Source organism: Ranitomeya variabilis, chromosome 4 (genome assembly GCF_051348905.1).
Source record: "Ranitomeya variabilis isolate aRanVar5 chromosome 4, aRanVar5.hap1, whole genome shotgun sequence".
NCBI classification, from domain to species: domain Eukaryota; kingdom Metazoa; phylum Chordata; class Amphibia; order Anura; family Dendrobatidae; genus Ranitomeya; species Ranitomeya variabilis.
Window position 1 is genome coordinate 328,775,037 of NC_135235.1, and position 23,737 is coordinate 328,798,773.

General features: G+C 45.9%; 1 protein-coding gene across 4 annotated transcripts in view; it reads left to right on the forward strand.

Annotated features, from left to right (window-relative positions):
• The window catches only part of NECTIN1 (nectin cell adhesion molecule 1), a 405,552-nt gene that overhangs the window by 347,741 nt on the left and 34,074 nt on the right, over positions 1-23,737 (forward strand). For all 4 annotated transcript variants that reach the window (XM_077250500.1, XM_077250495.1, XM_077250498.1 and 1 more), the window contains exon 6: positions 11,658-11,805. In XM_077250500.1, coding sequence (XP_077106615.1) covers positions 11,658-11,805 — 148 coding nt within the window. The remainder of the gene's footprint in view (positions 1-11,657; positions 11,806-23,737) is intronic.

The window sequence follows — 23,737 nt, forward strand, 5'->3', positions numbered from 1 at the left end:
TCTATAGGGCTTAAATCAGGTGATTGGCTTGGCCATTGTAACAGGCGAACATTTTTCTTTGCTAACCAATTTTTAACTAGATTGGATATGTGCTTAGGATCATTATCTTGCTGAAGTTTCTAGCCCCTGCCTACTTTGGTTTTACCATGTGGCAGCATTACATTCTCCAGTATATCCGTGTACATGGTAGCATTCATATTTCCATGAATTCTATGCAGCGGACTAATGGCAGATGCAGAAAAGCAGCCCCAAACTGTGACATTGCCACCACCATGTTTCACTGTAGGTGTTTTTCCAACTGAGCTGTATATATGGTGCTTGCCATCACTATCAAACAGATTGAACTTGGATACATCCAACCACAACACCTTAGACCAATCTGTCTCTTTCCATTGGCTGTGTATTCTTTGGCAAACTCAAGTCGGACCCTCCGGTTCTTTGTAGAGATGAAAGATTTCTTGATTGGCTCTTGTACAGTCAACCCTACTGCTCTTAGCCACAGTTTGGTCACTCAGTTTGACCCCATATTCTTAGTTCATTTTGTGCAAAATTTGTAGAGCACTTTTAGGGTATGTGCACACATTGCGGATTCTGCTGCGGATTTTTCCGCAGCGGATTTGCAAAATCTGCAGTGCAAAACCACTGCGGTTTTCACTGCGGATTTTATAGCGGTTTCTTCTGCAGTTTCCTATTGGTGCAGGTGTAAAACCGCTGCGGAATCCGCACAAAAAATTGACATGCTGCGGAAAATAATCCGCTGCGTTTCCACGCGGATTTTTCCGCAGCATGTGCACAGCGGTTTTTTTTTCCCATAGGTTTACATGGTGCTGTAAACTTTGGGAAAACTGCTGCGGATCCGCAGTGTCAAATCCGCTGCAGATCCGCAGCAAAATCCGCAGCGTGTGCACATACCCTTAGGGACATCAGATATTGACTTTTTCTTAATAATGTGATCAACTTTAGAAGAAGTTTTCCGTGGTCGTCCACTTCTAGGTTTGTCAGCTGTTCCATAACCTTCTTTTCCTTTCTTTATTATACTTGACACTTGGCTCTGAGAGTAGTTGAATTCCATAGCTACCTCTTTTTGGTTTTTGCCTGACTTTATTCTCAGAATAATAAGCCTGACATCTGCTGATAAATTTGACTTTGGCTTTACCATGTTTTAACCCCTTTCTGACCTCGAACGGGATAGTACGTCCGAGGTCAGAAGCCCCTCTTTGATGCGGGCTCCGGCAGTGAGCAATAGAATCGCAATCTGCCCGCGCCTATTAACTAGTTAAATGCTGCTGTCAAACGCAGACAGCAGCATTTAACTACCGCATCCGGCCGGGTGGCCGGAAATGAGCGCATCGCCGACCCCCGTCAAATGATCGGAGGTCGGCGATGCTGTAGAATAGTAACCATAGAGGTCCTTGAGACCAGCAGCTGTGAGCGCCACCCTGTGGTCGGCGCTCACAGCACACCTGCATTTCTGCTACATAGCAGCGAACAGCAGATCGCTGCTATGTAGCAGAGGCGATCGTGCTGTGCCTGCTTCTAGCCTCCCATGGAGGCTATTGAAGCATGGCAAAAGTAAAAAAAAAAAGTTAAAAAAAATGTGAAAAAAATAAAAAAAATATAAAAGTTTAAATCACCCACCTTTCGCCCCAATCAAAATAAATCAATAAAAAAAATCAAACCTACACATATTTGGTATCGCCACGTTCATAATCGCCCGATCTATCAATAAAAAAAAGCATTAACCTGATCGCTAAACAGCGTAGCGATAAAAAAATTCGAAACGCCAGATTTACGTTTTTTTTTGTCGCCGCGACATTGCATTAAAATGCAATAACGGGCGAACAAAAGAATGTATCTGCATCAAAATGCTATCATTAAAAACATCAGCTTGGCATGCAAAAAATAAGCCCTCACCTGACCCCAGATCACGAAAAATGGAGACGCTACGAGTATCGGAAAATGGCGCAATTTATTTATTTATTTTTTTTAAATTAAAGTTTGGAATTTTTTTTCACCACTTAGGTAAAAAATAACCTAGTCATGTTAGGTGTCTATGAACTCATAGTGACCTGGAGAATCATAATGGCAGGTCAGTTTTAGCATTTAGTGAACCTAGCAAAAAAGCCAAACAAAAAAGTGTGGGACTGCACTTTTTTTGCAATTTCACTGCACTTGGAATTTTTTTCCCGTCTTCTAGTACACAACATGCTAAAACCAATGATGTCGTTCAGAAGTACAACTCGTCCCGCAAAAAATAAGCCCTCACATGGCCAAATTGACGGAAAAATAAAAAAGTTATGGCTCTGGGAAGGAGGGGAGTGAAAAACGAACACGGAAAAACGAAAAATCCCAAGGTCATGAAGGAGTTAACCGAAAAACAGACAAATTAAAAAAATAAAATTTTAGGTAAAATTTGACTACCTATGACAAAATATGCAAGACATTTGGCCTAGCAAATGTTGAAAATTAGCACATAAAGGGATTAAACAAGGTCAAACACAATTTTCCTTCTTATAGCTGACAACCATTTGCTTCCGGTTTACTAAAATCACCAGGAAAATGGCATCACTACAACCAGAAAGAAGTAATCACACTTTTGAAAAAAATGGTGCTGCCTGTTATTGTAATCCTGCCTCTGCTTATAATGAGTCTGCAGAAAACTTTTCCTGAAAGGGCAGGAAGTATGAGTCTAAAATAGACCTAGTGGCAAGAGTGACTATTGTAAGGTAGCTCATTTTTTAAAAATTTTTTAAGAATGATTGTGATAAGAAAAAAATAAACTATAGATGATTTTCTGATGACACATAATTGTATACTTCTTTTAGTATGTAGAAAACCTAAAGAGGTGAACTGGAATAAAAGTTGGTGTTCATGTAGAGTGCAGGCGCATGTTCACACTGGCCACTAAACATGCAAAAACACAAGATAAAAATATAATAAGCAAATAAGCAGTAAATAAGCAGCTGTAACGACCAATACATCGGTCGTTGCTGGAGATGAGAATACGGCGCTGCTATGAATGACTCAGAACTCAATATGAAGGTAAACCAACTTTTTCTTTATATCAACTGCAAAGAATGACAGAATTTTCTCTCCCAACACAACAGCCACAGCTCACAGAATACAAGTTATGCAGCCTGAGAGACCCCAAGTGCCAGCTTCACAGACAGGAATCTGACTACCCCACAACTATACCACTCCCCCCCTTAACTGTAATGGGCCTACACGGGGTTATACTGTGCCTGTGACACGTGGTCCTCTCAGGAATACAATCTTACACCCGCCTCCCGCCTAATTTACAATAAATCACGGGGACCCGGTTTTTCCCAACATATATATATATATATATATATATATATATATATATATACATATCACAGTATATACTCAGTGTATACACAGTGCACTGTCTTATTGTTGAGCGCTCAGAGTGTACTCTTTCAGACGAACAGCAGCGGATTAAATAGCTACCAAATCTTCTGATCCAGATAAAGTTCACAAATAATTCCAGGAATACCCCACAGCCAGAATCTAGAAGCACAGGAATCCACACAGTCTCTATTAGTTTGTATGCAATTCCTAATACAAGAGTGTCCTTAAATCGGCTGTGATTCCTATCTAGCTATCCCTAGCTAACTACACAGTTGGTGACCGGTCACACTTCTCTGTTTACTCACAAGAGCTGCTTTCTTGAAATCACACAGTCTGAAAACAGGAATGCCTCAAGATCTGGATTCCCCACTGTCCATCAACGCGCTGCTTCTCCTCAAACACCCAGAAACTCTCTCTGAGGTAACTGTCCTGTTTCCAGAATCTTCTTGTCTGTAACTCAAGTGTGACCTCCAGTGGCTGAACAAAATTACTGCAACAACATTGTAATTATCTTGTCTATTACTCAAGGGTGACCTCCTGTGGCTGAACAAAGTTACTGCTTCAACATTGTTTAGAACAGAAAACATCAGGATTAAATTACTGCATCATCACTGTTTATGATAGAAAAACATCACCATACTACACAGCAATAGTGCATGAAAATAACAGAGCGATTAGTTAACAATTTTAATTTAAAAAAAATTCAAAAAGCAGTCCCACAACGTCATAGTGACCCTGTTCGGGCCAGTCCTAACCTCTGTTATTCAAAACTTACCATTTGTCAAGTAATGTGTGTGGTTAAGGGTAGAGAAGGACTGAAACCCGACTAGTAGACACACAGCCATTGGGAAATATATGAATATAATGTCCAGCTATAAAAAAGGCACACACCTTTATATGTACTGAATTCAGACAGGCTGAAACAGGAAACCTAAAAAGATGAACTGAAATATAAGTTGGTGTGCATTCAGCATGTAAGTGCATGTTCACACCGGCCACTAAATAAACTTTATATGGTAGGGAAAGTGAGCACTTTTAACCTCTTTAGGGCAGGTGTAGACAACTACTCTCTACCTTCTCCATCATGTTAGTCTGTGAAAATTGTACAGCACTGTGATGACATCCAAGTGCTGTCCATTTTTTTCACATACCAATAGACATGAATGGTCAACTGCCATCTGATTCTCGGAAGCAAATTGTGCGTGCTGCAATTTTTTTCCTCGGATAACTCGGGCCAAGGAAAAAATGTATATGTGCACAGCCCCATAAAATTACATGGTTATGAGTGCTGTCTGTCAAAACCATGGATATCACTCGTCCTATTAAAATAGTCATCAATACAAGCCCTTAGCATGGAGCTGCTCTACCGCCAATCGATGCATTTCCTATGCTATGGGGATACCTAGTGCTGTCCTCAAATTTGGTACCGAATACTGAACACTGACTTCTCCCTTAAGAGAGTGAGACTTTTGCAGCCCACTAGCCCTTTCTATAACAATTTTGCAACACCAATTTTTGGGTCTCTATTGACTTCTATGAGGTTCAGATTAAAGTTCGGGTAGAGTTCTGGTACCTGAACAGACCTTTGGACTAAACATCACTCGAACTTGACAAAACCAAACATCCATGGGTCCACTCATCCCTACTGCTCAACTTTTTTTGACAGCTACATAGAGAATGAATAGAGCAGTGGTTGTAAGAGGGAAAAAAGTGCCCAATCAAGGATAGAAATGCCGTATTCTCTCGATCAGTGCAGTTCCTCACGGTTGACCCTCCCCCACTGATCAATAAGTTATCCCCTGTGTGTAGGTGATAACTTGTTTTCACCGGACAACCCCTTTAAGTATTCTTTCTCTGTCCCCTTAAGCGCGCAGGTTGCAAATGTGGTTTCTCAGACCCCATGGCACGGCCAGGCTTACCTATGAGGGGCATAGCTAAACATCAATCATGTGTTCACCGGAGCTCTTGATGGTGGCTTGGCTGCAGGTAGCTGCCAAGTATCACTCTTAGTCAGTCCATGGTACTGCAGCTGCAGACCCTAGGGGTCAGGTACACAGACAGAGATATGGATTCGGACTCCATTCAGACTACTAAGTTCTGGATCCTTTGCACAATGGTTACTGACACGGACAAGTGCACAGGTTCCATTCAGAATACTAGCTGCAGAATCCATGGGTAGAACTGTTACTGACACAGAGACTCAGACAGGGCTAATTCAGAGACTGGTATACAGGGTACTCGAATAGGCACATGTTCAGACACAAAGGTCTCAGATACTGATTCAGGGACTGGCCGCACATGGACCAAGTGACATGGTTTAGTACTGGCTGAACCAGGACTAGGGACTTAGGGTTCAGGACTGGCCGCATCAGGACCAGGGACTTCGGGTTCAGGACTTTGGCCATGCAGGGACAAGGTGACCTCACAACGTCACTGCTAGAACACTTTACTACCTAATGACTCGATGTTTTGCTTGGCACTTACCTATTGGGTAGGGTACCTTTTAAACAAGATGCTTCCCAGCTATTGGCTTAAGGTTATAATACAGGTGTAAAGTTGTACTAAATGCCTCCCAACAATAGGCTGATGGCATTTTACTATATGTGTACTGTCCCTCTAAGAACAGGGGAGCCCACATGCACTGTTGCCGGGACTCAGTACAAGAAGTGAGCAGGAAGCACGCCAGGGACCATGCCGTGTGTCCGGGGCGGGGAGTATGCCAGCATCCCTGCATAGAGGAGGAAGGGCAACCATGCAGGGGCACTGGCAATAGCATTGCACCCCTTTCTCCATCATCCCTTGCTCTGGAGCTGAGACCATGTTGTAGTTTTGCTCTCATTAATGCATTGTCACATAACTGTCTTTATATGAGACCCAACAATATAATGTGAATCTATATGCTTCATATCATCTATATGCAAAAATAAAATTGCAAATGCTTTTAATAGCAGGATTCCTGTGTAATATACCATGGTACCAAGGGTTAAGATTTTATCTCTTGCACTCAACAAAAAAGCGATTTTATTTCATCACTACCTAACATATGGAACAGCAATTGAATGTGAATAAAACCCGCCATCACCTGTTTGGTGTTTATATGGTTCTTAGAGAGTCCGAGCTCCTATAATCCCTGTGTATGCTCTCTGTTACCAGTTACACGCTCAGTTACTCACACTGCAAAGCAGCTTGTCTTGGAGTCACAAAGGGTTTTCTAAGCTGAGATGACACCTTCATTGGATCCGCAATTTGTCACAATGCACAGAACTGATCTCTGTCTCTGCTCAATTCATCACTATTGTCAACTGTATGATGTCAAAGAGGCCAAAGAACAAAGAGTTAAATCAACGGGAATGCGTAAGATGGCGGAAACGTTATATCTGCCTGATGAGCGCGGCTTTGGATGTGATTATAAATGGTAACGTTATATCTGTGGACTCTCCATCATCTGCTCTGCATAGTCAGTGAGATGTGGCTGCAGGAGTTTCTTCAGCTCTTTACATTAAGAATATATTCAGGGTTTCCATCTACATTTCATGCCGCTTGACCGCTTGAAAAACTAATGAAAAATTGATCTGAAATAAAATAAATAAGTCAGGTCCATGGCAGCGATCCCACCTGCTCAGTCAACTGCTGCATGAAACATTTCTTTGCAGATTTCTCCGAGAGAGAACGCGCGACATCAAAAAAGCCTTGTATGTAAGTGACTATTATAACCGTCATCAAATCTTCATGAAATATGCATCAGTCTGCATAAAACCTACAATATGAACTCAGCAAATCTGCAGGAAAAATGCATTCGCTTTTCATTACTTTGACTGCATTCCTTAAGCATGAATAAAATCTCCAGGCGAGTAGGACATGGCCTCGAAAACAGGAAAATAGGGCAAAATCTACAAGATCGCGCCACCTGCAAGTAATTCACTATATAGTCCCATTGTTTATTAAATCCATCTACAGTGGATGGTACATTGTGTAAGATATTATGTCTTCAAGGCCACCGGCTGAATAGTTACTAGTTACATTGGATACGTGTAACTCCATCTAATGAAAAAGTGACATATATGGGTCTAACGTGGCAACAAAAATGGAGCCTGTGGACCATAAAAACCAAAACTACATTTCTTTTTAACTGTAAAGCTCAAACAATAAAAAGAAGCAGAATTCGTTACGTTGAGCAACAGAACATTTATTGTTTGGGGCTGTGTTAATATACAGTACTGTGCCAACGTTTTAGGTAGGTGTGGACAAAGAGCTGCAAAGTAGGGGCTCGTTCAAATGGCAGTATTTCACCAAGTTCTATTGTATGGTCTTCAATGATAAAGCCTTTTCTCATGTCCACGGTTGTTTTTCAGTCATCACAAAATCATGGAAATATATCCGTGTTGATGCGAATCACTGCGCAAACTCGTCAATGCGAGGATTCCTTCCCTGTGCTGTCCAATTCTTGTAGACTGATAGGAGAAGTAGAAGAAGCCTTCAACAGTATTGCTGTATTTTTCATAAAAACTGACTCTGACCATGCTTTGATTAAAGTTGATTCTTTTGCATAGGAGAAAACTCACTGACATGTGAATGATCCCCAAGACTGTTTTAAAAATAAAATTATTAATAGTTTATTTTAATCAATTAGCAAAATGCAAAGTGAATGAACAAGAGAAAAATCTAAATCACATCAGTATTTGGTGTGACCGTCTTTTTCTGTCAAAATAGCATCAAAGCATCAATTCTTCTAGGTACTTTCTCACAGTTTATGAACTAAGGTTGTTCCAAACATCTTGGAGAACTAACCACAGATCTTGTGGACATCACTTGTGTAAATCCTTCTGTCTCTTCATGTAATCCCAGACAGACTGGATGATGTTGAGATCAGGGATCTGTAGGGGCCGTATCATCACTTACAGGACTCCTTGTTCTTTACACTGAAGATAGTACTGATTACATTGGCTGTATATTTGGGGTTGGTGTCCTGCTGCTAAGAAATTCACTTTTTGAAAGCAGTCTTACTTTGCAGCATTTTATACCTATCGAATCGGGCAATTGAATTCCCACTGCCTGATACTTATGTTCCCTGATATAGCCTTTAGGGGAACATGACATTAGGTTTGTCGATGTTTCTGGTGGAATAACCCCATATTAATTTAACCCCGACTAACTTGCCCAAAAACCTCTCCCACTTACTACCCCCTAATATAAAAACGATGACACCTTGAAATTTGGAATATTATGGCCACAGCTGCCTTTATTTAAACAAACATACAATAAAAAACACACAAGATAATAAAACACACTGGGAGGGTCCTTGAAACCTCCAAAATCTGGTGATTACTAGTGACCAGTCTTTCTTAGGTGTAATTGTCGAGTACACGCATGCACAGATTATTTAGGGCTCCTTAGGTAGCTATGCCGTATAGCCTCTACAGACTCGTCACTGACTGATGGCCTACCAGAACGGGGTTTCTCCACCAAACTGACGGTTTCCTTCAACTTCTTATCCCACCGAGTAATGTTATTCCTGTGTGGCGGCGCTTCGTTATAAATGCGCCGATATTCATGTAGCACTTTGGTCACGGATTTGAATTTAGCGAGCCACAGAACACACTGAACTTTCCTCTGTACCGTCCACATCTCGACTGGCATGGAAAGCCACACAGCTGGCATAAGCTTGTGGGTGCATGATGTCACAGACCTGGCAGTGTATTAATCAGAGTTCAGTTTATCAGGGGTTAATCTGACTGGGGGCTCAGCAACAGCTTAGATGAGTTTGTGTTGTTTGATTGGCTCTTGTTATCTCTCCTCATGAACAGGTCTGATATGATAAGGTAAACTATAAAGAGATCCTGTGACTGGTCAAAAGTGCACCATGACTTTCCGTACACACTGTATATGAGGCCCATGATTTATTTTAGTTTGAGTGTAAGGCATATTTGATATATACATCATGTAATAAGCTATCACTTGTTTTATGATGGCTGTCCAGCTTGTCATATTGAGAGATTATTATCCTTCGCTTACACAAACATTCACATGATTTCTCAGCACACATAAAGCCTATTCACACAGAAATAATCTCATTTTTCTAGGACATGACAGGAGAAAAGCATTGTAGAACCACAACAACACGGCCCGGTGGAGCAGTTTGTGAAAAGAGATCGGCTCAATATGAAATGACAATTCCACAAAACAAAGCCCGGCTCCTTTTATACGGAGCGCACACAAACAAACATGGGCATTCTTACCAGCGGCAGGTGTGCGAGGCCGGTGCCAGCCGATCAATAGCCCTGGCAGAGGACGTAATGCAAGGCTAACGCACGCAGGTGTCGCCATTAGTGGGACTAAGCGTCTCATAGCCAACACTTTCACATCTGAAATACCGTGAAACATCTGTACTATCAGGAATGCAGACAGTTACATATCTTATATGCTCACTTCTGAAAACAACTTACTGTTCTTACTTAACATTTCATTCCAATAGTAAATTTGGCATATCTTCTGATCAATTGATTTTCATTAAAAAAAGACAAATGAATGGGGAGGCAATGTCCCAACATTGAAGTGTAAACGACATTTTATTTTTCATTTAAAAAAATAATAGTAGACATGAAATTAATAGTGATGAGCAATATACTCGTTACGAGATTTCCTGAGCACGCTCGGGGGTTCTCCAAGTATTTTTTAGTGCTCGGAGATTTAGTTTTCTTCCCGCAGCTGATTGATTTACATCTGTTAGCCAGCATAAGTACATGTGGGGGTGGCCTGGTTGCTGGGGAACCCCCACATGTAATCAAGCTGGCTAACAGATGTAAATCATTCAGCTGCGGCAAGAAAAACGAAATCTCCGAGCACTAAAAAATACTCAGAGGACCCCCGAGCGTGCTCGAGAAATCTCGAGTAACGAGTATATTCGCTCATCACTAGAAAATAAGCAACATTGTAATATATCTCATCAGAGAAATCTGCTTCTTTCTCCTCCCGAACGGATCTTTCAATTTTCAAATTCAAATTTAATGGGTAAAATCTGTATCAGTTACACAAATTTTTACATTACTGAGATAGGACATGGCGGCTGCTACTAATAGTACTAACTTGTCAGGGAGCAGAGCCTTTGACAACCTGATGTTTTATATTTTTCTGGACAGCTGATAAAAAAAAATCACAGAAAGTCAATATTTTTTCTGAACACATTGGAAAACCATTACGAATCATTGGGCTTTTACGTGATACATGTCTACAGCCTATAAATCTGATATAAAGACACTCACTGCATTCACTATGAACCGTAGAATGAGGATAATTACAGTCATTATAATCTGTACTAGTTTTCCATTTAAAAAAAATCACAAACAAATCAAATTTTATTTTTACAGACAAGGGAAAATTTCTGTTAGTTTATGGACTGTCCAGGAATTTCTGGATGGTTGACGACCCTGCTCTGCAATAGTATGGCAGTATAAAGCATCTTTGTAGATTTGGTCTTCAGGAGCAGTAGGAAGACGATATTAATTTGTCAGCTGCCAGGGGAGGAAGGAGACTGATCCTAGAAGCACAGATTACCAGCAGCCCAATGGAAGCAAAAATGAGTAAAATAATATTTTTACATTAGAAATATTTCAAATTACATTACAGTAGCATTGTAATATTATTATCCTGCAGATTGACCCCTATATCTACAGGTTAAGAACATTTGGGACATTACAGGTTCCCTTTAATAAAAGGATCCCTTTAATGCTAAAGCCAAGACAAAAAAAATTAATGTAATCTAAAAGTGACATATACAGGTATCACACGTAAATCCATTCTCACAGTTGTGACGCTGTTGCTTAGATATGGGCAGCACAGACCACGGACATAAGGGAAGACAGAAAAGAAACATGGAGGCTTCATTGGACTTTGCCAGTTGTGAACCAGTCATCATTCTGCAGCACGTGCTGGAGCCTCTGTGTTTCCTCTACATTCTCCTTTAATGCTAACAATGCAATATAATTTTTGCAACCTTACAAAATTAATATATATAATGCTAAAAAATCAACTAAAAATTATTATATGAGAATTTTTTAACTAAAAAAATACAATATTAATCACATGGATCATCAGTGCTGATAACATTAGAAGTGGTGCTGAGTAAAGAGGAATACTGTGATAATATAGGAACCTAAAGCCATGATTAACAGGGGCTGGCACAATTCTATTGAATCAGTGTATTACTGGCAGAAATGGATGAGTAGCAATGATGACCAATGTTTCCATTATGTGACTTATTAATTCTGTACTCAATTATACTTTTTCAGATAAGCCTCTACCTCAGGGCCTGTCCGGAAGTCTGCTTGGGATCCTCGGGGGTGTGGTGACTGCTCTTATTATAATCACTGTTGTCGTCAGCGCCATTCTGGTGAAAAAGAAAAAGCAGAAGCAGCGATCTGACACAGACAGCGACATGTGAGTGTTACACTCTACAACTGAACATCTAGAAGGACAGCGCTAGGCATTATTTTATGTATTACTTTCTCCCCCCATCCACAATGTTGTAATTGTTACTGACATCACTATGAGAGACAATGCAGAGGACATCGTCTATATGGAACCAATGGACCATCCGTGCTTCACCTGATAAAAGGATGAAGATGCTCACTATCCAAGACATTCTCTCCTCAATAAGCATTAATCTGATCATTAGATTGAAATGGGGGGGGGGCATTAAAGGGGTTTTCAAAAGAAATTTCTGTCGTCACTCTGTGAAATGTGCACACTGTCAATATTCCCCTCTATTTCCAACATCAGCAGGCTGTCACGTGCCAACAAGATTCTCATCCATTTTTCAAAATGGTCTTTTGAGACCCCTTTAGGTGGGACAAACCGTATGGAAAGAGAAAGCAAAATTGACAAACAAATAATTAGAGAAATGGCAGCGTCACTTGAAAATTGTTTGCACAGTACAAAATCGTCAATGAGGCCCTCAACTACCACAATTATTTACTAGTATGAAAACTAGAAAGGATGGAGTCGGAATCTGTAATGAATACAAAAAAGTCTTTAATAAAAATGTAAAAAATTATTTAATAGTAATAGTTTTTTCATATGGCGCCCCCATAGTCTCCAGGGCTCAGGTTCCAGTGTAACCCCTGTACTCATCATTGTTCTGCTCCTGTAGATAAATATCCAAAGTATAACGCTGCAGGCAAGTCCATTGTTTCGTTAAAAACACTTGACTCCATACATGAGCAGAATGCGGCACCATACATACTTTTTGGGCGGACATATTTTTTGCCCAACAAGATCAGGTGGGTCAATTTCCATCTCCCAGCAGCTTCCATCTCAGACAGAACTGTTGGACTACAAGGGGCCCCTTTACTGTCTTTGTACAGGGCCCTCCTCTGCCTGTATCTGCCTCTGCATAGGTCAAATACTGCAATGATGTTACTGGACATATTTAATCTGTTATACAGGGTGGGCCATTTATATGGATACACCTAAATAAAATGGGAATGGTTAGTGATATCAACTTCCTGTTTGTGGCAGATTAGTATATGGGAGGGGGGAAACTTGTCAAGATGGGTGATGACCATGGCGGCTATTTTGAAGTCGGCCATTTTGGATCCAACTTTATTTTTTTCAATGGTAAGAGGGTCATGTGACACATCAAACTTATTGAGAATTTCATAAGAAAACCAATGGTGTGCTTGGTTTTAATGTAACTTTATTCTTTCATGAGTTATTTACAAGATTATGACCACGTATAAAATGTGTTCAAAGTGCTGGCCATTGTGTTGAATTGTCAATGAAACCCTCTTCTCCCACTCTTGACACACTGATAGCAACACCGCAGAAGAAATGCTAGCACAGGCTTCCAGTATCCGTTGTTTCAGATGCTGCACATCTCGTATCTTCACAGTATAGACAATTGCCTTCAGATGACCCCAAGGATAAAAGTCTAAGGGGGTCAGATCGGGAGACCTTGGTGGCCATTCATCTGGCCCACAACAACCAATCCACTTTCCAGGAAACTGTTCATGCAGGAATGGTTGGACCTGACACCCATAATTGATGATATGGTGTGGTATATGGGGTATAAAGATAGTGGGGCCATTCTTCATCAATGGAAACCTCAATGCCACTGGATATCTGAAATTGCTACATGATGATGTGTGTTAGGGGTCGAGTTCCCGCCTCTGCACAGGGGCCATCGGGCCATCTCCGCTGCGGTCTCCCAATCTTCTCCTGCCGCAGTGGAGCCTGCTCAGCGGAGACATCGGTCCTAGCGTCTCGCTCAGTCTGACTCTGTGCAAAGAGTTACTGCTGCTTTTCCAGCTTCTGCCATTGAAGCCAGTGCTGGGCAGCGGTAAGCAGACGCTTTTGGGACTAAGTCCTGCTTTTCTCCTTCTAAGCATGCCCAGGGTAAGATCTCTCATTGGAGATCAAGGGTCACATGCTTGGATACTGCAGCAAAGCCCATTGGTTCTCCAGGAAGGTCCTGAAGGTGCTCAGGCTCTGTGGCAGCCTCTCTCTCAGCGCTAGTATCAATGCATGTTATGAGTTTTTCGCCAAAGTGGTCACGCTTGTGTGGATTCAGGGACCCGGCTGAAATAAGCCACTTAGAATACCGGCACCTCCGGTGAGGAGATTGTGTGTATGGTTTCAGGGCCCCAGCTGAAATAAGCCACCTAGAATGCCGGCTCCTCCGGTGAGGAGATTGTATGTTTGCCTCCTTGACTGCGTGACCACATGCTGCTATCTGCTCAGCAGTTACTGTGTATTCCTGTGGAGTTTAACAGGACACAGTCCTTTCTTTATAGTGACTCTGTGAAGCAACAGAGATCGCTTCTACTGCCATATAGTGCCGCCGTTTGCCAGCAGCAGGTTATTTTCCTGCACGGTGGACCCCGGGCTGCGAACGCACCAAATAAGATCTCTATATTTACTCGGTGCGTTCCGCCAGCCCTAACAGTATACTAGCACCAGGGTCTGGCTGGTAAATGGCAGACGATCAGCGTCTACAGCGGTACATCCAGCAGCTGGAGGGTAGGTTGGCGGCTCTTGAGCGCACAACCTCAGCTGTGGATGTTACCGCAGTCGCTGCTCAGGCTGCCAGTGTAGCTGCAGCCAGTTTGTCCTCTGCCACCCCTGCTTCCAGACAAATTTGCTGGTGACAGTAAGCTATGTCGGGGATTCGTGAGTCAGTGCTCCATACATCTTGAGCTCCTGGCTGCACGTTTTCCTACGGAACGGGCGAAAGTGGGATTTATTTTATCCCTTTTGTCGGGCAGGGCGTTGGAGTGGGCAATGCCGCTATGGGAGTGTAATGATCGTGTGGTGCAGAGTGCTCCTCTCTTCCTAGACGCTCTGAAACAGATCTTTTTGGGACCTCATGTCACCCACGATACCGCGCTCCAATTGTTGGCAATAGCACAGGGTTCGTCCATGGTCAGCCAGTTCGCCGTCCAATTCCGGACTCTGGTCTCTGAGCTGGAGTGGCCGGATAAAGTCCTTATTCCGGTGTTCTGGAAAGGACTGGCAGACCATGTGAAGGATGCCTTGGCCACCAGGGAGATTCCCGCCACACTGGAGGAGCTCATTACTATATCTACCCGCATCGACCTCCGTTTTAACGAGCGGAGGTTAGAGCGGAACCAGTGTAGGCAAAGGTTTCGGCTGGCTCCCACCTTCGCCAGACCTCTAGAATCTTCCGTTCAGGCGTCCGACTCCCATGAGGCCATGGAGGTTTCTCGAGCGGGACCTAAGTCTTGGACCGCTCGAGTACCCGTGGTTTGTAGAAATTGCCAACAACAAGGACATTATGCAAATAAATGTCCACGGCGGTCGGGTAAACGATCGCGTCCAGTAACCATTGGGGGAGGTTCACTAGACACAGCGGCGTTTTCCTCCAAGCTATCCTTCAAAGGGACAATCATGTTAGGCTCATCCTCTCTAACAGTCGAGCTTTGTGTGGACTCTGGAGCAGAGGGGAATTTCATGTCCTCTGCTTTTGCTCTGCGCCATGCAAAACCTCTGGTGATGCTCGCCAAACCGGTGACTGTTAGAGTAGTGAATGGGTCGACACTTCCCTCACAAATCACACACCAGACTGTCCCTTTCACGTTATCTGTGTCCCCTTCCCACCAGGAGATTATTTCCCTTCTTGTTCTTCCCGAGGGAATGGACGAGATTCTACTGGGAATACCCTGGCTCTGTTTCCACTCCCCACATATTGAGTGGACCTCTGGGAGGATATTGGGTAGGAGTGATTCATGTAAGGGCAGATGTGTGAGGGAGTGAGTTCAGGTTTCCTCTACTGAGATACCCGCAGATCTCTCTTCCCTTCCCAGGTGCTATTGGTCCTATGCAGATGTCTTCTCCAAAAAGGCTGCGGAGACCCTTCCGCCTCACCGTCCCTATGACTGTCCTGTTGATCTCTCGCCTGGAGCAGAACCTCCTTGGAGACAGGTCTATCCCCTCTCTCTCCCGGAAACGGAGGCTATGTCCCAATACATCCAGGAGAACTTGGCAAGAGGGTTCATTAGGAAGTCAATGTCACCTGCAGGGGCGGGGTTCTTCTTCGTGCAGAAGAAGAACGGAGAATTACGTCCTTGCATAGATTACAGGGGTCTTAACGCCATCGCCGTTAAGAATAAATACCAGTTGCCCCTGATTTCTGAGCTCTTTGATACGCTACAGGGAGCAAGGGTATTTACCAAATTAGATCTATGGGGTGCTTATAACCTGGTTCGCATCCGTGAGGGGGATGAATGGAAGACGGCGTTTAATACCAGGGATGGGCACTATGAGTATCTGGTGATGCCCTTCAGGCTCTGTAATGCCCCAGCCGTTTTCCTAGACTTTGTCAACGATATCTTCCGGGATATGCTCTCCACCTCGGTCGTAGTCTATCTGGTTGATATTCTCATCTTCTCTCCAGATATAGACTCCCACCGGAGAGATGTTGGCAGAGTCTTCAACCTCTTACGGGCAAACTCCCTCTATGCAAAGTTGGAGAAGTGTATGTTTGAGCAGGAGTCTTTACCTTTCCTGGGCTATATCATCTCCACCCAGGGATTGGCTATGGATCCTGCCAAACTACAGGCTGTGATGGACTGGCAAGAACCCCATTCTCTTAAAGCGGTGCAGCGCTTTATGGGGTTCATAAATTACTATCGTCAGTTCATTCCCCACTTCTCAACTTGGTAGCTCCCTTGGTAGCCCTCACCAAGAAGGGAGCAAATCCCAAATTGTGGTCTGAAGAGGTCTCCAAGGCTTTTTCTTCTATTAAGTCTCATTTTGCTAGCGCTCCCATCCTACATCGTCCCGATGTTGATAAGCCATTTATAATATAGGTGGATGCCTCATCCATTGGTGCAGGAGCAGTCCTCTTCCAAAAGGATGCTCAAGGTCTGAAGCATCCTTGCTTCTTCTTCTCCAAGACCTTCACACCAGCGGAGAGGAATTATTCCATCGGGGACAGAGAGTTGCTAGCAATGAAGTTAGCCTTCTCGGAGTGGAGACATCTTTTGGAGGGGGCTCGCTTTCACTTCCAGGTCTTCACGGACCACAAAAATTTGGTTTATTTACAAACAGCCCAGCGGCTAAATTCTTGTCAGGCCAGATGGTCCTTGTTCTTCTCCCAGTTCCACTTCACCCTCCATTATCTCGCTGGGGAGAAGAACATTCGTGCTGATGCCCTCTCTCACTCCGTTTTGTCATCTGAGGAGGAGGAAGGGGAGCCTCGGCTTATTGTCCCTTCTGAGAGCTTGAGAACCGTAGCTCCGGTTTCGCTAGAGTCTGTGCCTCCAGGCAAGACTTTTGTACCCATTAATTTGCGACCGGAGGTTCTCTCTTGGGCTCATTTGTCCAGGGTGGGTGGACACTTTGGGACAAAGAGGACATCTGAGCTGCTGGCGAGGACGTACTGGTGGCCACATATGGCTTGTGACGTCAGAGATTATATTCGGGCGTGTGTCTCCTGCGCCAAAAATAAGTCTCCTCGACAACGGCCAGCTGGGTTACTCTATCCCTTGCCAGTGGCAGACAGGCCCTGGGAGATGGTCGGGATGGACTTTGTGGTGGGTTTGCCCAAGTCTCGTGGCTGTACCATCATTTGGGTTATCACCTATCATTTTTCTAAAATGGTGCATTTGGTGCCGCTTCCACGGCTACCTTCTGCACGGGCCTTGGCAGCGTTGTTCATAAAACACATATTCCGCCTACACGGTATGCCGGACAAAATTGTCAGTGACCGGGGTCCCCAGTTTGCATTTCGGTTCTGGAGAGAGCTTTGTCATCTTGTCAGCATTGAGTTGAATCTCTCCTCAGCATATCATCCCGAGACGAATGGGTTGGTAGAGAGGGCCAACCAGACCCTGGTCACATATCTGTGACATTTTGTCTCTGCCAGGCAGGATAACTGGGCTTCCCTGCTACCGTGGGCGGAGTTTGCGCTGAACAACGCCGTAGCCGACTCCACTGGACAAACCCCATTCCTCCTTAACTATGGTCAGTGGAGCGCCCCCACACCGCCGCAGGGCCGAGGGGTACCCGGAGCCGGGCCTCTGGGATCTCAGTCCTGGGGTTGTCACGGTGGCTAGACCCGGTCCGTGGCCCTGTCTGTCAGTGGGGGACGTCCGGTGCAATAAGTGGTGTTGTAACGGTGCAGTTGTGAGGTGCAGGTCGCGGTAAATAATGAAGACACCAGGTTGTAGTCTCTTTACCTCTTTACTGAAGATCTCTGAGTCCTCAATCCAGAATACGGCTCACCAGGCTACGCAAGTCCGGCCGGTCCAATGACACTTCCAGAGTTCTCTTCACAGGAGGAAATCTGTGCCTTCCCCCTAGCGCTATGTGTTGTAGTCCTTCCCTGCTGTGCTTATGGAAAGTACCCCACAACTGTTGTGTCTGTTTCTGATGTTCCCTCACAACTCGACTAGATGATGTTCTGCTAATCCTCCGTCCCTCCCTGAGGTTCGGGTAGGAACGGCACCCGTTTGTCGGGTAGGCCTGGAGTTCTTCCGGGACCCTAGAGACGCCCCTCTCCCGCAATTGCCTCCCAAGACTTCATAGGTGATTTGAGTTAGACAGCCCGCCTGAGACTGACTGCCCTGCCGCTGTTTGGAGTATTGCTTGAAGCTGAATGTTATTCTACTCCCTCGGCGTTCCGGCCACCGGTTATGCGCCTCAGTAGGATGTTGCTTCGGTCTTACAGCACGACTCCTACTGGTATTTCTCCTTTGCATGATCCCGTTTCTCACTCAGCACAATCTATCTCGCTTCTAATCCTTTCTTGGGTCCCGCCGCTTCCCGGAGCTGGCGCGGACCCGTTACGTTCTTTTCAATGCCAAGCCTCTGTCAGGATCCCACCCCTGACAGAGACCCTACTGTCTCTTCCTCCACAACACCCTCTGCCACAAGGTGTTGCTTCGTCCAATCCAGTCAGCTTTCTGATCTAACTTCCTGCCTGACCCCCAGTTTACCCACTATGGTGGGGAGTGGCCTAATGAATAGCACCCTTAGCTCCCCCCGGAGGCCCAGCTGTGAAATGTATTGGTGTCTATGATACCTGATCAGATGAACTCCTTCAGTGCCATCGGACGCACCGCAGCTCCCCATAGTGGCGGAGCCACAGTACTGCAACGACCAGGACTCTGGGGCGCTGCACTCCCCCCTGGTTAAACACAGTACTCCGGGACTGGGAAGAAAACAACAATACAAGTTAGCAAAAAGACATACAATTTTGTTGAGTGCAATAACAATAAGCATATTTGAACAGAGCTTCCCTTTATGGGAGGTGAGGACACTTGAACGTTACAAACATGGTTAACATTATAAATTACAGGCTATAAATAACTCCTGTTACCCAACCGGGCATTCTACTTAAGTGCAAAATTGTTGAACAATAATTTTACATTGCCTTTAAGGACTCACACTCTAAATCCACTAAAGACCTTCCTATAATCACATTATAAGGCACTTTAACTTTCTCATTCTCCTTCTTTAATTCTGCAGGACCGCCTGTCCTATCGGCACCAGACCTACTGCCTCTCCTTTCTGTTACAGGACCGCCCCGTTCAGCCAGGGCCTACTGCCTTTTCAACTACTATACACAGTATAGAACATAACATTACTTTCAGTTTAAGAGCACTGAGTCATCCCTACATGACTCCTATCAGGACTCAGGGTTTACCCTCTATCCTAACTTTCTATCAGCATTATCTAAACATTGTCTATCGAACATTAAGCCTTCTCATTATCTTTCTTCCTTTCTTGCATGCTGGACACCACATCTATTTCTACGGGCCCACTGCATCCTTCTTCTATCTTTCACCTTTTACTTCTCAGAGCACATCATCAGTATTCCTTCACATTTAACTAATTAAACACATATAACTCTCTTGTACAAACATTATCATCACTTTTCTCTCATTGACATTATTGCTATTTATCTTAAGCAATTTTACTATTGAAATGCGATAAATGAACATCCCCTTTAAGAGGGGACCAAGTCTCTGTGAGGTAGCGTGTCTTCCCAAGCTACCAGTCCATACTCAGCAAAGGTTCCAGTGCGGTATCTTCGCAAAGAGTCTTTAAGTAAAACCAGTAGGGAGCGCCTTTAATAAGGTGCAAACTATTTACAAAAAGTTCGGATCATGCACTGTTCATGATTTCACAGTTTTTGAAGAACATAGAAAAATAGAAAAATAACCAAAAACAATAGGGATCCCGGGTCCATAGAAGGATCCCCCTAAAAGTTTACCCTGAACGGGTTTTAGCAGCAGTCATAAAAGGCAATAAAACAGTAACTATTTTACAAGTAACAAAGTACAGTAGAATCTTACTGTGGTGGTCTCCGGTCTGGCATCACCAGGCCAACGGATCGCACTGGTGCGCCAGGAAGCGGTTCCGGTCCCAGCAGTGATAAAATCCCTCGCCGGGACGCCCTCCTCACGGGTAGGTGCACACGTTCCTCCGGAGCACGGCGAGGACGGGCTCCTCGAAATTCCGCGGGGCCGGGCTCTGCTGCTTTCCCCTTGGGATCATCTTCTTCCGGTGTTCCGGCAGCAGCCTGGAGGGCAATGCATCGTTGCACGCCTCGCGCCATCCAGCCAGACTCTCCCGCAGCCCTCCTCCATCTGGTGTAAGTCACCGCATCGCCTGGCTCCAGGTCGCGGGGAAATCTTCCGCTGCAGGGCTCCACCTCCTCCCGATCCACGTGGATCTGTAGCGGCTCCCCGATTTCTTGGATAACCCCGCGTCCATACTGAGGGTTAAAGGCCACCACTACACCCCAGTGTGATGGCGGGATCTCCGGGGTGCTAATTAAATCAACCTGCTCTGCAGGCTGGGGCCGGCTCCGCCACGCTGCCATCAGACGCCGTAGATGTTCGGCGTCCGGCATGATCTTCAGGCCCGGCGTCTGTAGCGTACCTTCAGCCGCGGCCAGGTGGGAGGGAGCAGGGGACACTGGGGACAAACGGATCTCCGTAGGCTGGCCCAGCCGAGAGAGCACGCGGGCATCAGCCTCCAGCCTGCGGGCTAGCTGTCGGGCCTCGGCTGCAGCCACACATTCCCCAGACAGCGGCAGAGGGGGTCGGCCCATCGGTGACCCTGTGAGGGTCAGACCCCGCAGCGTCGGCGTTTCTGGGGCTATGTCAGGTTGCGCAGCCTCAGGCCGGACCGGGTCAGCCCCGCGTGGTGCTCCTGGTGTCGCCATCTTGGCCTTTCCTCCAATGTCTTCTTCCCGCGGTCTCTTTCGTGGGCGGCCCCGTCCCCATGGTCTCCACCCTCCAACCAGGATCAGGAGGCGGACCTCGGCTGTTGACGGGCACGTCCTCAGGACACAAAAATACTTAGACTGGGCGGCCATCGCTGTTCGCGCTCTCCAGCTTGTCTACGCCTACTTCACGCCCCTTCTCTCTTCAGCGCTGCAATGGCGGCGGATTTTGGCGGTAAATGGCGCAACACAGTCTTCGTAATAAAGCACAGTCAAAGCACAATAAATCACAGTTCCAAGGCACACATGACCTGATTCTTCAGGCTTAAGTACATCCTGTTCGTGACGCCAAGTTTGGAGCGCCCCCACACCGCCGCAGGGCCGAGGGGTACCCAGGGCCGGGCCTCTGGGATCTCAGTCCTGGGGTTGTCACGGTGGCTAGACCCGGTCCGTGGCCCTGTCTGTCAGTGGGGGACGTCCGGTGCAATAAGTGGTGTTGTAACGGTGCAGTTGTGAGGTGCAGGTCGCGGTAAATAACGAAGACACCAGGTTGCAGTCTCTTTACCTCTTTACTGAAGATCTCTGAGTCCTCAATCCAGAATACGGCTCACCAGGCTACGCAAGTCCGGCCGGTCCAATGACACTTCCAGAGTTCTCTTCACAGGAGGAAATCTGTGCCTTCCCCCTAGCGCTATGTGTTGTAGTCCTTCCCTGCTGTGCTTACGGAAAGTACCCCACAACTGTTGTGTCTGTTTCTGATGTTCCCTCACAACTCGACTAGATGATGTTCTGCTAATCCTCCGTCCCTCCCTGAGGTTCGGGTAGGAACGGCACCCGTTTGTCAGGTAGGCCTGGAGTTCTTCCGGGACCCTAGAGACGCCCCTCTCCCGCAATTGCCTCCCAAGACTTCATAGGTGATTTGAGTTAGCCCGCCTGAGACTGACTGCCCTGCCGCTGTTTGGAGTATTGCTTGAAGCTGAATGTTATTCTACTCCCTCGGCGTTCCGGCCACCGGTTATGCGCCTCAGTAGGATGTTGCTTCGGTCTTACAGCACGACTCCTACTGGTATTTCTCCTTTGCGTGATCCCGTTTCTCACTCAGCACAATCTATCTTGCTTCTAATCCTTTCTTGGGTCCCGCCGCTTCCCGGAGCTGGCGCGGACCCGTTACATTCTTTTCAATGCCAAGCCTCTGTCAGGATCCCACCCCTGACAGAGACCCTACTGTCTCTTCCTCCACAACACCCTCTGCCACAAGGTGTTGCTTCGTCCAATCCAGTCAGCTTTCTGATCTAACTTCCTGCCTGACCCCCAGTTTACCCACTATGGTGGGGAGTGGCCTAATGAATAGCACCCTTAGCTCCCCCCGGAGGCCCAGCTGTGAAATGTATTGGTGTCTGTGATACCTGATCAGATGAACTCCTTCAGTGCCATCGGACGCACCGCAGCTCCCCATAGTGGCGGAGCCACAGTACTGCAACGACCAGGACTCTGGGGCGCTGCAGTCAGCATCCGCGGGTACCTGCGCCTATGCCCGTGTCTTCCGCTGACTCCAGGGTGGCAGACTGGGCTGTGGAGGCACAGGATATTTGGACAGCACTCAGGATGCCATTCGGGCCTCCAAGGAGAGAATGAGGTCCTCCGCTGATGCACATCGGCACCCCGCTCCGACCTTTGCTCCTGGCGACTTGGCGTGGCTCTCTGCCCATAACATCAGGCTGTGAGTTGAGTAAACTAAGTTTGCACCTCGCTACTTGGGCCCTTACAAGGTCCTCGAACAGGTTAACCCTGTGGTCTACTGTTTAGCCCTTCCATCACTCCTGGGTATCACCGACACCTTTCATGTGTCCCTCTTGAAACCCGTATACATGTCTCGGTTTTCCGAGTCATCTGCCGGGACATCGGGTTCGTCTACGGACGATTATGAGGTGAACGCTATTTTGGGGTGCAAGGTGGTACGTGGCAAAAAATTTTATTTGGTTGACTGGAAGGGTTATGGTCCTGAGGACAGGTCCTGGGATCCTGCTGAGCACATTCAGGCTCCACAGCTCATTGCTGCCTTTGAGCGTAGTGGGGTCTAAGGAGGGGGGGCCCTAGGAGGGGGGGTAATGTTAGGGGTCAAGTTCCCGCCTCTGCACAGGGGGAATCTCGGGCCATCTCCACTGCGGTCTCACATTCTTCTCCTGCCGCAGTGGAGCCTGCTCAGTGGAGACGTCGGTCCCAGTGTCTCGCTCAGTCTGACTCTGTGCAAAGGGTTACTGCTGATTTTCCAGCTTCTGCCATTGAAGCCAGTGCTGAGCAGCGGCGAGCAGACGCTTTTGGGACTAAGTCCTGCTTTTCTCCTTCTGAGCATGCCCAGGGTACGATCTCTCATTGGAGATCGAGGGTCACATGCTTGGATACTGCAGCAAAGCCCATTGGTTCTCCAGGAAGGTCCTGAAGGTGCTCAGGCTCTGTGGCAGCCTCTCATTGGTCCTTCTATGAAGGTCTTGTACTTGTTGCAGCTATATAAGGTTCGCATGGCTGCACGGCCATGCGCTAGTATCAATGCATGTTATGAGTTTTGCGCCAAAGTGGTCACACTTGTGTGGATTCAGCGACCCGGCTGAAATAAGCCACTTAGAATACCGGCACCTCCGGTGAGGAGATTGTGTATATGGTTTCAGGACCCCGGCT